At 42.3% G+C, this 16583-nt stretch overlaps 1 protein-coding gene across 5 annotated transcripts in view; it reads right to left on the reverse strand.

Moving 5' to 3' along the window:
* Positions 1-16583, reverse strand: part of KAT6B (lysine acetyltransferase 6B) — a 166116-nt gene that overhangs the window by 133420 nt on the left and 16113 nt on the right. For all 5 annotated transcript variants that reach the window (XM_080926686.1, XM_080926689.1, XM_080926688.1 and 2 more), the window contains exon 2: positions 15068-15947. In XM_080926686.1, coding sequence (XP_080782812.1) covers positions 15068-15691 — 624 coding nt within the window. In that variant the 5' untranslated portion in view covers positions 15692-15947. The remainder of the gene's footprint in view (positions 1-15067; positions 15948-16583) is intronic.

The following is a 16583-nucleotide window of genomic DNA, read 5'->3' on the forward strand; positions in this document are numbered from 1 at the left end:
ATCTCAACTGCAGTGAAAGCCTCAGTCTGATGTTAGTGTGCCTTCAACATCTCTTTACTGCTTGATCATCTTTGAGAGCAGAGCCTGGGCAAACAATACTCAATTGTAATTCTATAAAATAATTTAAATAATAACATGTATAATGACCTTCTATTTAGGATAAAAAATGCTAATTATAAGAGCAATATAGTCTTATTTCTCTGTAGATAAAGACAGTGAAGCAATTTAATTCTTTTATTACGTGTGTGTGTGTGTGTGTGTGTGTGTGTGTGTGTGTAGGTTGGAAGATAACTCACAAGAGTCGGTTCTGCCCTTCTTTTCTCTTATGTGGATCCCAAGAACTAAACTCTTCTCCAAGCTTGGAAGCAAGTGCCGTTTTACCTGCTGAGGCGTATTATCGGCCGTGTATTCTAGTGAATCTGCTTTCCAGTGTGCAGAAAAGCTGCCAACCCCACAGAAACCATTTGTAGTTTGCACAGGAGATGCTACTACACCCTGCACTAGGCTCACTGGTTATTCACATTTCTGCCTCTTCTCCTTATTTATCCATTTTTTTATCCATGTTGTGATGTTTGCTGACAGTGCACTTCAGACACCCTGGCACTTGAGCATGAAACTCTTTAGGAGACCTCTCCTAACTCACAGGGATAAAGACCCACATGACAAATATCATCACCACACTGAAAAGCACGACCATTGATGCCATCAACTTCTTGGTTTCTGGCCCAAGCTCCCGTGTACACATGTGTCACCTAAACGTTGTTTATGCTTTTTATATACATGGCTCAGTGGTTAAGGGTGCATGTGTGGCTACCCCAGCTGAGTGACCAGTCCCCGTGTAACAGTGCCTGTAACCCTGGCTCTATGGAACCTGCAGGTATTGTTAGCCAAACTATGCATATACTATACAAACACAAACATATACTTAATTAAAACCAAATAAATTTAGCTCTGCATGCTACACATGCCTTTAACCCCAGCATTTGGAAAGCAGGCAGAAGAATCTCTGTGAGCAAGACCAGCCTTGCTCTAGGTCATCCAGGGCTACACAGTAAGACTTTATCTCAAAGGCTTAAATGATTAAAACAAAATTAAAAATTTAAAGCTATTAGAAAAACAGGGGTGGGGACAAGAAATGAAAGATCTGACTTATATAAGAAAGAAGTCGAACCTAGGAATTAATTTAGCAGCACTTGTTAAGTCAAGTCAGTACATACCACCCACATAGCTCCCATCTCAGATTCAAGACCACAAAGATGACGACAGCGGTTATCTGCTTAAATACATGGGCAAGATGACAACACCATGTGTGGGGTTTGCTCCAAAATAATGCAGTAAGAGTAGGAACTGAAGTCAGGAGCTGCTCTTTGCCCTTGACAAGGGGCAACACTGCTGAAAAGATTAAGTACAGAGATACACCCTCTTTCGACATTATACTTGAAAGAGGCCATTCAAACACTAACACTATCAGTGAGATCTTTTGGAGGAGGGGTACACAAGCACAGTTATCCATGATAATAAAGGAGCCTGGCTTACTTACCAGGTAAAAAACATATCATGAAGCTGTGGTAGCGGAAACCCTATGGTACAGGTGCATGCACTGACAGTTCAAGGAACTAAACCACAAAGTCTAAAAATAAACTCAAACACACATGTTTAGTTTAGGATAAAGATGGAATTTCATATACAGAAGAATAAAGAGATTATTCAACAAATGGGAACGGGACAGCTGGGCTGCCATCTGAAAGATAATAAGGTAAAATTGGATTCCTACCTCACTCCTTAGAGTAAAATAAACTCCAGATGGATCAAAAGCTCAATAATAAGAAGTGAAAACAGAAAAACATTGGAAGAAATACACAGAATTTGTTTTTCTCATTATATTGCAGAGGAACAGGCCTATGCACAAAATGAACCTCAGAGGCCATGAAAGAGTTTGGATAGTTTCTCAGAAAAGAGACAAAATGAAACTTAACCTACATACACCCTCTAACCTGGCCACTGAACTCAGGGATGCAGCCTGCACATCAGGGTGTGTGAAGGATTCACCAACACTGACTGCAGGACAGAAGGAGCATCAATCCATAGAGTATATTACTGATTAAAAAGAACATGCGTTGTTTTATATGATTCTAGTCCAACAGCTAATACAGCACATGCTCTATTACACACACATGAAATCTCTCTCTCTCTCTCTCTCTCTCTCTCTCTCTCTCTCTCTCTCTCTCTCTCTCCAGAAAAACACAGGTATACAGAGTATCTTTTGGAAATATCAGATAAGGAATTGTTAATTTGTGTTGCCTCTGGGGAGAATGACTTGCTGTCTGAGATTGAGGTGGCTTACTACTTAGTAACCATCTATTAGTCTGTCACTAATGGTCTGGAGTCTCTCTGTATAATCCTGCCTATCCTGCAACTAGTTCTGTAGACCAGGCTGGCCTCTAACTCATGTTCACCTGCCTCTAATTCTGCAGTGCTGGGATTAAAGCTACCACCATCCGGCTTCCATCAGTGGTTCTTAAAATGCACCAGTTGATGGGAAGGTGTGTGTCATGCAGGCAGGAATAAAATCCAAGGTCTCACGTTTGTTAAGGAGGCTCTCTACCACTAAGCTATTTACACTCAATCCCCCAGAAGAGAAATAGGAAGCATCAATTTATTTTAAATAATGTAAAAAAAAGGGGGGGTTAGGTATGGCACTGTACACCGTGACCCCAGAACTTAGAAGGTAGACAGGACCAGGAATTCAAGGTCAGCTTCAGCTATATGAAATGAACCTGGGCAACATTAGAACCTGTCTCAATGAGATACTACTACAAATAATAATAGGAAGAAAACAATGAAAATGTTAAACTTTTGCTAAACATCCCAATTGTAACATTGTTTTGAATTATAAGCACTGAATCACTAACTTCCTAAACAGCACTCTGTGACTGGTATCTTAGGCTAGAGAAAAGGTTTACTGTGTAAGAACACTTCCTGCTCTTTCAAAGTTCAGTTCCCAGGCATCCTCAGTGTGTGGCTCATAATCACCTCCACTAAATACCTACATGAGAATCCAACACTTCCAGCTCCAAATGTATGGGTCCTTAGCAAGAGCTATGAAGTAGAAAGGAGAGAATGAGAGAGATGAATCTTTTTGGGGAGGGGGTATCAATAAGTTTCCCAGGCAGAACATGACATCCCCTGCCTCAGCCCCCTAAGTAGCTGAGACTTCAGGCCTATACAACATAACTTTAACTCAGAATTTTTCCCCAGTTAATTTTTTGTATATGAATGTTTTGCCTGTATAGGTTTTATGCCATATGCTTGCCTCGTGCCTATGGAAGTAGAAAGAGCATCAGACCCTCTGGACCTGGAATTACAGATGTCTGTCAGCCACCAAACAGGTGCTAGAAAACAAACCCAGGTCTTCCACAAGAGCAACACTGAAGCTCAGAATTTTAAAACAGGAATCTGAAGCCAATAAGGCCCAGCTTATTGGGTCCTTTAATTTTAACAAAGATTCATCTAGCCCAGGCTAGCCTTAAACCCAATGTATAGGAGATACTGGCTTGAGTTCCTTATAGCCCTGCCTCTACCTCCCTCTACATGGCATAGCCACAAAAATTTAGAGCCAGCAGATAGTCTCACCCATCACCTCCTTAAGACACAGTGGAAGTGACACTTAGCCTCCTGGGCCTCAGCTCTCTTCACTTTTGTTTACAGTGTAAGATTTACCTACTTAGCAGCTCTCATAGTCACTCCAGGTTCAAGTAGAATTATTTTGTAAGCTTTCTTTCTTGTTTGTTTTACAAGACAGGATATTTCTGTGTAGCCCTGACTGTCCTGAAACTTGCTTTGTAGAGCAGACTAGGCTGGAGATCAGCCTGCCTCTGCCTCTACAGTGCTGGCATTAAAGAGATGCGCCACCACACCCAGTTCTGCTCCCTATAATAAGAACATTGCAATGTGTTTAAATGAGTGTCTTGTATGGTTTTCTATGGTCTTCAAATACAACGTAAGCTACCAAGCATGTACATGTACATTACAGGCACAAACACTGTGTTTTCAATATGTCTGTCTGCTCTCACTCAATGCCAGACTTCGTAGGAAAATTTAAAACGGTCCCCCACACAAAACATGAACTTCAGGAGGACTGAGAATTTTCTCACAGGATATACACAAGAGTACTTTAAAAAAAAGTGGTGTTCTCAGTCATAACTATTTATTTCATTTTGCTCTGAATTTCTGAAATGCTTGCAAAATACATACAATTTGCACCTGATCAGTGTTTTCCAAGCTGCCTGCAGGCTGTGTTCATACATTAGCAAGATTTATTGCTAACCAACATACCATGCTAAATTGAAATCAAGATACTACACAATTTTCCAATACAGGAGTGATTTTATAAGTTGGCACAAGCGCTTTGTGGGGGATGTAATTGTGGGTATCGTGTTAGATTCAGTAGCTGTGGAAAATGAGATAAACTGGAAGGTTTCAGAAGGTCAGAGCTCATCAGATGGAAAGATCGCAGCTTTTATCAGCGCTGGATAGCACACTGATAGGCTGATAACTAAACCGTTGTTATTCCTCACCAACTGGCAACACGTGGTATTTCCAAAGCACTTCCACTAAGGGCAGCCACCTGGGAGATGCAGCCACACCAGGAAGGAAAAGGAGTCTGGAGCCCCCTCCCCAACACCCTCCTTTATTTGCTGTTTACTTCTCTGAACTTTTCTCAAGAACAACAAAAAGAAACATAAACACCTGTGTGGTTTCTCTTCCAACTGTTCAGGGTCCTTAGCTGAGGGCTTGAAGTTGAAATAACAAACGTAAAATGCTTCGAAATGGCTTAGTCTCTAAAGCACCAAAGACCAGCCTGGTGCACACACACCTTTGATCCCAGCACTCTAGAGACCGAGGCAGGCGGCTCTCTGGGAGTTTCAGGCCAGCCTGATGTACGTGCCTGGTCTACTCATGAAGTTCCAGGACAGTCAGAGCCAACAGTGAGACACTACCTTGAAAATGGACTCTGGGCCTGAGACTGCTCAGGCGGTAAAACACTCATGTGAAAACCTGAGTTTAATCCCTGGATTCCACCATGAAGAAAACCAAGGCGTTGGATTTATGTGCACGCCATACCTATACATGCACAATAATAGCATTTGTTTCTAAGATTCATTTTTCCATGTGTGTTTACTATGGAAGGTGAGACCCACACTGTAGGGCCTGTGCAGAGGTGAGAGGACAGCAGGCTGGAATCAACCCTTTTCTGTGTGAGCTCTCGAGACTCAACTCCAGTCATGAGGCTTGGTGGCAAGTGCCTTCACATACTGAGACACACCACTAGACTATTATCTATTTTTTGAGCTAATGAAGGATTTTTTTAATTGGATATTCTCTGTATTTACATTTCAAATGTTATCCCCTTCCCCCCCCACTCCCATTTCCCTACCCCCTTCCCTTGCTTACATGAAGGTGCTCCCTCTCCCAACCACCCTCTTCACCTCAGCACCCTGGCATTCACTTACTCTGGGAAAACAAGCCTTCATTGGACCAAAGGCCAGACAATGTTATCCTCTGCTACATATGCAACTGGAGTCATGGGTCTCTCCATGTGTGCTCATTGGTTGGTGTTTTAGTCCCTGGGAGATCTGGAGGGTTTGGTTGGTTGATAAAGTTTTTCTCCCCATGGGGTTTCAAACCCTTTCCAGCTCCTTCAGACCTTTCTCTATTTCCTTCTTTGGGGTCTCTGTGTTCAGTCTGATGGTTAGCTGCAAGCATCCTCAACTGTATCTGTTTGACACTGGCAAAGCCTCTGCTGGGGGAGGGGGCATCCATATCTGGCTCCTACCAGTAAGCCCTTCTTGGCATCAGCAATAGTGCTTGAGTTTGCTGGTGGCATATGGGGTGGATCCCCAGGTGAGGCAGTCTCTGAGTGATCTTCTCTTCAGTCCCTGCTCCTTTATTTGTCCCTGTATTTCCTCCCATGAGTGTTTTGTTCTCCCTTCTAAAAAGAACTAAGGCATCTGCATTCTGGCCTTCCTTCTTTTTGGGCTTCTCTCATTTTTGAATGCATTTCTCAAAAAAAATATTTTATATCTACTCTAAGTCATGTGTCTTTAACATGAACACACAAACTTAAAGGCCAGCTACACTTAGGCTAGTGAAAAAACAAACAACAACAAAAAGAAAGAAAAAAAGGAAGGAAGGAAGGAAGGAAGAAAGAAACAAACAAACAAACAAACAAAAAGAAAAACAAAACATGAGGATCTGAGTTCAATTCTAGAATCCCTGGCAAAACCCCAGGAGCAGGATCTAGCACAAGTGCAATCTCAGCATGCCAAAAGCTAAGCTAAGAAGATTGTGAGTTCAAGGCCAGCCTAGGCTACATTGCAGGTTCCTGGCCAACCTAAATTTGCAGAGTAAGACCCTGTCTCATATCCTTCTCCAGCCCCACAAACTTTTCTAAGCTATACTGGTAAATTCATTTGTTGATAAAGGGACACCACCATGCAGGGGCAAGAGACAGGCCTTGCTCCCACCCTTCGAAATAATTCAAGAGCAGCTTCCTTCAGTCCTAGAACCCAGACAAGCAGACTCTAACCTGCAGCCAGCATCACTCCCACAAAATGACCCATTCTTCTGTAAGCATATTCTTCCATACCATAAAATCTGAGTTGGGTGCACTGTGCACCAAGGGGACAACCTGAAGGCCACCCCTCCACACCCATACTTAAGGCCCAGGGCCTCTGTCATCTTTGTCCACATGGTAACCTGGCAGATAGGAAAAAGGACTTAAGTACTTTGTCTTGGTTTTTAATTTTAAAAGGGTGGGTTTTGTTCATTTATTTACTGTTTACTTCACTTTTGAAGAGTGAAGTAGAGCCCAAGCTGGCCCTGAATTTGAATAACTCTGGCCTTGGCCTGCGGACAGCTGGGGTTATAGTCTTACCCCACCACTTCCAGCTAAGGAGGCTAGTATGAAAAGTTCAACCAGTACTGACCAGATAAACCCAAACTGATCCCATGCATCCTTTAAAGCCAGGCACCTATAGAGGAATGGTAGAGATGTTGTAGTGTTGCTGGTATTAAAGACAGGGCAGGAACCATGAGTCACACCAAGTAAGCAGCCGATGCCGCTGTCACCCCTCACCACGAAGAAAACCATGGTAGACTTCCTAACCACAGGACCGAAGAACGATAGACTGCAAAGCTTTAAATGCTAAGTTCACGTGAACAAAGCAGCAATGGAAAATTCAAACACACTGAGCAAAAGGTTAGTCACGTGGCCTCAAGCCTGCACTGAGCACTTACTAATCACAAAAGGAGACAAGGGCTGCTTCTACAAAGGAAGATCTGGAAGCTGAGAATGTACTTCTGTGGTGCAGGGCTTATATAGCATTCAGGAGGCCCTGTGTTCAAATCTCCAGAGAAATTATCAGCACAAAATATCCTACAAGACAACTCATGAAAACTGGCGATGTCTTCGGAAATGTTCTCTGCGGAGAGTCATGATGGCCAAATGCCACTTGTGAGCTTTGCTGAGTCCTAAATCAAGTTATAAATAACATCAAGGCTCATTTAAGAAAATATGGCTTTACTTCTGAAGTGTTTACGTGAGGGACAGCGCTGATGTATATAGGAGGCTCTTTTTCCTCCTCACCAAATGTTAAGGATGTAACATAATGATGCCACTGGTTTTCCAATGGTTCATCCAAATTATCTTCTGTTTGTTTTTTTTTGTTTTTTTTTTTTTTTTGTTACTGTTTTGTTTTGAAACAGGGTCTTCTCTATAAACCCTGGAAGCCCTGAACTCACTTGAATGCAGATCCGCCCTCCTCTGCCTCCCAAGTACTGGACTTAAAGGCTTGAGCTACCACACCAAGCTCAAAAGTTATACACATACACATTCATTTATTCATTTTTTCCTTCTCTCTAGAAGAGAAAGAATAAATAGGTACCGTAGTGACAGCTGTTAAAAGAATGTGGCACTTATTTTTCGGAGAGTACAATTTTTTAGATTGCAAAGGTAAGGGAGAAAGAGTGTCCTGGCTCCCTCCACTGCCCACTTTTCCCAGGTCCCTCACATTCTGCCCAGGATGCAATGAACAGCTGGTGTTCTTCAAACAGCCCCACACGTCCCCAAGCACATAGTATTTGCTGCCGTTTTACTCACAGTTCAAGCTCAATAGCTAAAACCTGGTTTTATTATAAGAGAGAAACACATGGCATTAAAATTCCATACAAACAGGTCAACCATAAGGACAGAGTCATCACTGATGACCTTGTTACTGGGTTTAGTTTGTGCCTTCTCTTCTGCTGTTTCTCTTGTTCCGTAGAATCTTTACACTCTTATGTTGAGCTTCATCCTTCCTATTTATGCCTGGAGAGGGTCACAAGCACGGCAGGAAACTGGACAGAAAACAGGGCTGGTCGCATCAGGAACTACTACAAAAACCACACTGCCTTTGGCTCCCAGCCCAAGTGACTGGGAAGATCACAGGCAGCCTGGACCCAGGCTCTCCTCCTTCTCCCTGCACTCCATATGGCAGCTGTCTGACATCAAAAAAGGTGGGAGAGATTCTCTACATTCTCCAGACTGTTCCCACTCCTTCCCTTGAAATGTGGAAGAGTCCACGATGTCTCAATCAGCTCCTCAGCAATCCCTCTTTTCCTGCAAGCTAAGACTGCACAATGCCTAACATAACAGAACGCAAAGTGAGGGGCTGCACAGAGGGGCTGCAGCAGCAGGAAGGACTAACAGCAGACCTCCCTGGTGAGGGAGAGCACGAGCGAAACGTCACATGCCTTCCAGGATAACACCAAGGAATACGAACTGAACTTGTAAATGAAATTAGGTTGCTCTTTTGAACTGCCAGTCTAGCTAGACAGGAAAAGGCCCAGCATGGTTTCTCCGAGTGCCTATGCTGTTTTTAATAGGGAGGACACAATCAAGCCAAAGCAAACATCTGTTAACCAGTCAAGTCTGTTAATGAAACAATACTGCAGCTGGTTTATCAAAGATCAAAAGTGGAGCAAATCAGAAAAGGGATGTACGAACAAAGATGGTTTCTGAAGAATAGCGGCCCAAGAATTTTAAACCCACTTGTCAAATTAACACAGATCCTTCCTGGATTCCCTCGGAGCACTGATTAGGGTTTGCCCTGCACCTTGGTAGAGACCAGCTTCAGTTTAACCCAACATCATTTCATCTAGTACTTCCGTCTGTCTCATTCAACACTCTCAAAAACATAACCTTTCATAAGCAAAATAAAAATGTACACTGTGCACTACATTATAGTCTACTAATGGTGATGTTTACTTTTATAAAGATCCACTCCTGGCAACTTCTCAGCAAAGTGGCCCCTATGTAAGCAGAAGCAGCACACCGCACGGCCATCTCTCTCTAAGGCACATGGCCAGCCTCCTGCCACCACCTGAAAGCAGCAAGAGCACCCACATGCAAATAAACACACTTTCCTCATGGCCCTGCTAACGAAATGTCATCAGCAAATTACATGGCTGACTCATTTTGCTGACTCTAATTTGGTAAGCTAATTGCTGTTTATGTGAAATATTAATGGATAGGGGAGAGATGAAAGGCCCGAGAAGACTTCAGAATCATATTTTAAATCTTGGTATGACTAGAAAACAATTTTACCAAATCTACTCTAGTTTAATGTTCAAGACTTTAAAACATGAAGTATAGAAACACAACAAAATCGTGGATTTTTTTACAAACAAAAATTATCATTTCAATAATAAAACAATTACATCTCCTATGTGTTGTCAATAACATACAAGGATAAAATAGATTTAAAAAAAAAAACCACAATACAACAACTCAGACTTCCATGTTGAGAAGATTTAAAGTGTATCATCTACTGAAGTCTGGAGAAAAAAACAAAAATAAAAAAAAAATCTTTGCTATTCAAGATAAAATCAGAATAAATCAGCAAACAACACATAAAAATAACCTCAAAGCTAAAAATACTTTCTTGGTACTAAAAGTATCACAGAGTAGGAACATGGTTTGGTAGGAGTATTTGCCTAATGAGCATAAGGTCTTCTATTCCCAGCAAAGCACACACACACACACACACACACACACACACACACACACACACACACACACACTTAGAGTCATGGAGGGACTGGGAATACAAGTATAAATCCCCCAAAGTTGGTGCTCATTCAGGACAGGATTAGTGCTGTGGGAAAGATATCAAAAGCATCAAACACATCTAAGACCTAAAGAGTTACAAGGAATGTTCACCACGCCCTTTACAATCAAACCTTCTGACACGATGCTGTTCCTCTACCTGAAGCTGCATGGAGAAGCCTAGACAAGTTCTATCTTGATAACAGTTCCAAAGTAGAACAGGCTGTCATGCTTCAAGTGCAATAGAAAGACCTAGTCACTCACTTCATCTTCCGCTTGACCTGGCTGCCTAGCTGGAGACAGTCCAAGAGCTCTCCACGGTGGCTGGACTGGCACTGCCCGATGGCAAAGGCTGCCCTGAAGTACTGCACCCTTCTGAAGAACTTCTCAAGCTTAATTACAGGAACAACAGGATCCGTAAGCTTGCTTCCCTGACCTTGAGACTGATCCACCAGATCTTTCACGCTATAACACGTTTCCCCATTCTAAAACTGACTTTTATCCATGTCAATGCCAAAATTCAGAGAATTTTGAAAAGCATATTTCGTAATAGTTAAGTCCTTATCCAACTTTCAGTTGAATACATATAGCTAAATATTCTATGAGAACAAGGAGTCTTTGATACAAAGGACATCAACTAAAAGTCAACATAAGAAGACACTGGGACTCTAATCGAGATCCTTCACAAAGTACCAACAACTAAAAAATTCCCAGAGACAAGATGAAGAGGGTGTCCTGTTATGACAGGGATAAAGGGGTCAGAGAAGAGAAAACGGCAAAGACCATCTGAAAATAAAATGTTCTCATTTATGGTCTAATGAATGAGTCTCTTGACACAGGACGGGAATCCTTCACACTGGCAGAGCGGCCCCAAACACATCTAAAAAAGGGGGGGGGGGGGTCAGGTATGACAGTACCATATAATCTTAGCACTTGGGAGGTTGAGGCAGAAGAATTAGGCCAGCCTGGGCTACACTTTTGGAGTTCCCCTACTTTGCAGTGCACTGGAAACACACCAAGATTTGACATTCAATAAATCTTAGGATGACACTCTCAATAAAGTGAAATACTAAGGAATCTGCTTAAAATTGGACTTAACTGATTTTATAAAAGTGCTAAAGCTCATGTGCAAATGGAACCTTACTGCTACAAAGTGTGCTAACTGACATCTCAGAATATTTGACTTTCCCAAGTCCTCATAATCTGACCTAATTGAGCTTTACCACGTTTAATGAGAAGCATTAATACTGCCCTTTAGGAGTTTCTCCTCCAAGTCAAAGATAAAGCTTCATCCTCAGCGGTTTAATTCCTTTCCCTATCATCTCACCAGAGAAAGCTCTCTTATATAAATACCAAGTATTTTGTGTGAAGAAGGGGGACCAGTGATCCCCGGTTTGAATTCCAGACTCTCAGAAGTCCTGCAGCTACATTCCAGGAAGGAGGAGGTCCCCATGTTAACTTGCACTTCGTTCCTCTCTGTGTCACAAACAGCCGTGATGAGGATGTTAAATCTAATGAGGTTAAGACTTCCCCAGTGCATCCCAAGTTTGATAACAGTAAAAACTGTACCTGCTTGGAAAAAAAGTAATAAGCTCATCCTAACTACCAAATTTCAAATGCCGGGAGTCTATTTGCTGTTTCTGAAAACTGTTTGACTGAAGAACTGCGGGAGAGGGTTCCACTGTTCATGAGCAGCCCCAGGGCTGCCCAGAACAAACGAGCCCTGGCCTCAAGACTATCTGAGTGAACTCCCAGCTTGACTGTTCACCAGTTATACTGACCTTGAACAAAAAGCTTAAGCTTTGCTCCTTGGTTTTCCATCTGCAGAAAGCGGGGCACTGACCTGCCCCCCCCCTTCCCGGAACTGAGTCAGGAGCTGAGCGTGGCCCACTCGGAAGAGGCCAGTCTTTATGCTCACAATGCACTAGCTATATTTCTCTCTTCTACAATGATATGCACTTCTCAAAAGTAATCACAGCTTCTTTAAAAGACTATCTCACTAAACTATAGTTACGAATGCACCACCCTGGAACAGTCTCCATCCATATCCTAAACTGCCAAGCATGCCACATACCTGAGATTCCAGTTACCACGGGTGAAGGCAGGCGGGCCAAAATTCAAAGCCAGCCTGGAAAACTAAGTGAAACCTTGCCCCAATATTTCTTTTTTATGAAATTAGGGATAGAGAGACGGTGTGACAGGTAAAGTCCTCACCGAACAAACACAAGGATCTGAGTTCAGACCCCCAGCACTCGTGTAAAACAAGGCTGACTACATTGGGTGCACATCTGTAATCCGAGCTCTGAGAAGGTGGAGAAGGATCCCTGGAGCTCTCTGGCCAGCCCATATAGCCAAATCAGTGAGCTCCAGTCTCAATGACAGTAGAGAGCAATAGAGGAAGACATCCAATACCTAAAAAGAAAACTAGGTACAGTGGCACACACCTTTAATGCCCACACTCAGAAGGCAGAAGCAGGCAGATTTCTTCAAGTTTAAGGCCAGTTTTAATCCACATAACGTGTTCTAGGCCAGCCACTGCTGCTGTAGAGTGAGGACCTTGTCTCAAAAAGAAAAAAGAAAGAAAAGAAAGCCTCTTTGCTAGCTAGTGAGTTCCCAGACAGTATGAGATTTTATCTAAAAAGCAACATGTTTGTCTTGTTTGTGTGTGTGTGTGTGTGTGTGTGTGTGTGTGTGAGCGCACATATACAGATATATAAATATTAGGTTGAGGCTAGATTGCTCACTGATAAAATACCACCAAAATTTATTGTGATTACTTGATACAATTAATCCCCAAACTTTATCAGCTAAATACTCCGGAGCATGTTTCCTCCGCCCTCCTTGTTAAATAATGATGTTAACTGGACAGCTGAAAGATCTACATCCTAGAAAAAGCAACTGCAATTGCATGCTAAGCAATAACTGTCTCCGTTCTCTATCCTAGACACTTCCAACATGAATTTTCCTTTAGACTAAAAATAGTTCTGTACAGATGCTGCCTGAAGAAAAATGATAAGGCTAGCAAGAAATGATGAGCAAGGTTGCAGAGAAGGAGAGGAGCTTTGGGAAACCTGTCCTGCCCTCTCCACACTTGGAAAATGCCTCCCTCCAGAGGACACATTATTCATGAAGATACAAAACTGGCCACAGTGCCTGAACAAAGACCATGTGCCTGATAATTATGCAACTTTGCCACGGCTGAGGATAAAAAACAAAGATAACCAACCTTATGAAGAAATGGCTCTGAATTCCCTTAAAGAATTTCACCTTAGCACTCAGAAACAAAACCAGGCCTCTGTTTGAGTCTGTTTATAGTCTAAATATAGAGCTTCAGAACAGTCAGAGCCTCATAGTGAAGCCATCTCTAAATAAATAAATAAAAATGTAAACCTATTTTAATTTGAAAAAAATGTTTTAAGGAAAAATAGGTGTCAAAATGGCTGTGTTCAGAAATTCAAATAAGTCATTTTCTGTAATTTTTTAAAGAGTCATGAAGAAAATTTCATAGTTTACTTCATTTTTTGATACATCCACAATCAATGAATAAATAGATGCTGTAGAAGACCAAGAAGGTACCAACAGTTAAGAAATCCATTCTAGACTTCAGATACCTGTGTGAAGACCTGGTCTTTCTAAGCTTCAGAGGTAGGTCCCTAACAGCTAAGCAAAAAGGGGAACAGAACCCATTACATGAGCTCTTTGTACCAGAAGAACAGAAGCAAACCGGCTTTGCTAATACTTGGGTCTCTTAGGAGCTGAGACAAAACCCAGGCCTCATCCTGGGAGTAGGCAGACGCCTTCCCACAGAGCCTAATGCCTGGCTTTTAATACTTCTCAATATGCAGTTTACAGGCACAACTGCTTCCAACCAACAATGGTCAAAGTCATTGTTTAAAATATAAAATTAACTGCTATCAATGAATGCACTTAACCAAAAGATGGGAAAGGAATACAACACCTGGAGGGCTTGATTTGCAAACGCTGTTCTACTTCAGCATGACTTTGGGAAATTAACTCAGTAAGTTTAAAATAAAACCAAGAAAATTGTACCCAACTGAAGACTTAAAGATCTCAGCAAAAACAAAACTCTGTCATGTACTTTCAACGCTATAAAAATAACATAAAGCCTTGGACCAGCACAGCTCAGTGGTAAAACTGCTTGCTGCCAGCCTATCAACCTGAGTATCATCTCCAGGACCTACCTAGTGGAAGGAAGAGCACCTGCAGTTGTCCCCGGACCTCCATAGGTGCACTGTCGCTTGCAGGCACGGGTGCACACACACACAAATACAAACTAATACACCAAAGAAGGCAAAATAAACATTCACCTACACCCACTGACCACTGACAATAAACGGCTTTAAATTGAAACAGCAGGGATTTAGGTCACACAATATGCAAAGATTATCAGTATTAAGATAAGTATGGAGGTTTTTCTCTCTACAATTAAGGGAAGGAAAACCCCACTCTCCTTTCTTGGGCTTGAAGAAGGTGGATTCAAGTTTACCTGACAGAACATAAAACAAGTCATGTGCATATTATGTTAACTCTTAGCCACTGAAGAATCCCTCAATATGCCATAAAATGGTGTTTAAACAGTCATGCTATGAAACATCCTAATACAAAATATAAAACCCAGCTTCAAGATCGTTTCAGACTCCAGTCAGATCTTACATCCACATTGGTGGTTCTCAGCCTTCCTAATGCTATGAACCCTTTAATACAGCCCCAACTATAAATTTATTTTTGTTGCTTCTTTGTAACTGTAATTTTGCTGTTTTGAATTATAATGTAAATATTTGGGGAGGCAGATATATTTGTTTGCGGGAGGGGTTGTACCCACAGGCTGAGAAGGGCCGAAGTGAAGTGAAAGGTAAAACAGTAACATCCCCGGTCATCAGTACAACAGGGCTCACTCACCTGGTCTTTCTCATGGGGTAGAAGGCTGACAGGCGGGAGTGACGATGGAAAGGCACTGGGACACTGGGGTGCCCCTCTGCCCTCTGAGCTCCCAGCATTGACCCTGTACTGTGGCCCATCCTTCAGTAACCTCCCATTGTTCACAGCGCGCTTGGCCCCTAGTCGCAACCTCTGCTGAAAGGCTGGGTGGTTGGTGGTGCCTGTAAGATCACTCTGGCTTCTCAGATACTTCTCGATGTTCTTCAAGGAGGAGCCATTTGGCTCCTCAAGGCCTTCGATTGCTCTCTTTAAAAGTTTGTTCCAATCCACATTGCGTAGATCATTACATGGTGGTCCTTTAGACCCCTTGGTTGGCTTGGGGAAAGTGCCTGGTTTAACTGATGAAAAACGCCCAGGATTGTCTGGGTCCTTATATGAAGCAAGGCCTTTGTTGGTGACTTTGAGAACGGAGCCATCCTGTACACTGAGTTCCAGCTGTTCCGAGACCGTTTTCTTATCCAATCCATGGGACGTGCTGACCGCATGGCAGATTCTCTCTTCGGAGGGCCGCTGCTTCTGCTTCTTGATCTTCTGCACCGCTTCAAGAATCCACTCTGTGTAAAGTGGGTTTGCAAGTTTTACCATGGTTGACAAATGGCTTCTCCAACAGAGACGTTACCCATAGAGGTTCACCTTGTACTTAACACAACCTGCACATTCGGAAGTCACAATTCAACACACGGGCAGAGGATCCCAGCCCATGTCAAGAAACAGCTTAGGGACAACCATCCTTAAGAGAGTCGGAAGAGGACTGACTGCCAGGAGATGCTGATGGTTGTCTTTTTCAGCAATGGGAAGGACTGCACGCTTCAAGTGAAAGACATCTTCAGGAAATCAAGACCTTAAAGAATAAGAAAGGAGAGAAAACACTCTTAATAATGGAACTTCTAAAATTATAGATTTCTCAGCATTATTCTTTATCAGGTGCAAAACGAACACATTGGCAGACAGGTACTACAAAACACAGCCACGGGTCACCACTGTCCAACCAGATACTAGGTCACACTCTATGGGGAAGATTTTTAGGATTTTATTTACACATAATAACTTAAGTAACATTTAAGAAACCACATCTGTCATATACCCTTGAGATGGCTCAGTGGGTAAAGGCACCTGACCCAGTACTGGTGACCTGAGTTTAATCCCTAGGACCCACGAAGTAAAAGAAAAGACACACACTGTGGTATATATGCTGCTCCAAACCTCTCAAAGTACAAAATAAATTAATGTAAAATGTGGAAAATTTGACTCCTGTTATCAAAATTAATAATCATGTGAAAGCAGTCTAAGGTACGTGTCTATCACAGATATAAAATAAATATCAAAAAGCAACGATATGTACAAGCCTTTAATTCCAGCACCCAGAAGGCTAAGACAGGCAGATCTTTGAAGACTGCCTGATCTACAACAGAGTCTCAAGCCAGCCAAGAACTACATAGAGAAACTGTCACCAAAGAAACTGAACCTTAAGAAAAGA

Source organism: Micromys minutus (genome assembly GCF_963924665.1).
Source record: "Micromys minutus genome assembly, chromosome: 12".
Classification (NCBI taxonomy): Eukaryota; Metazoa; Chordata; class Mammalia; order Rodentia; family Muridae; genus Micromys; species Micromys minutus.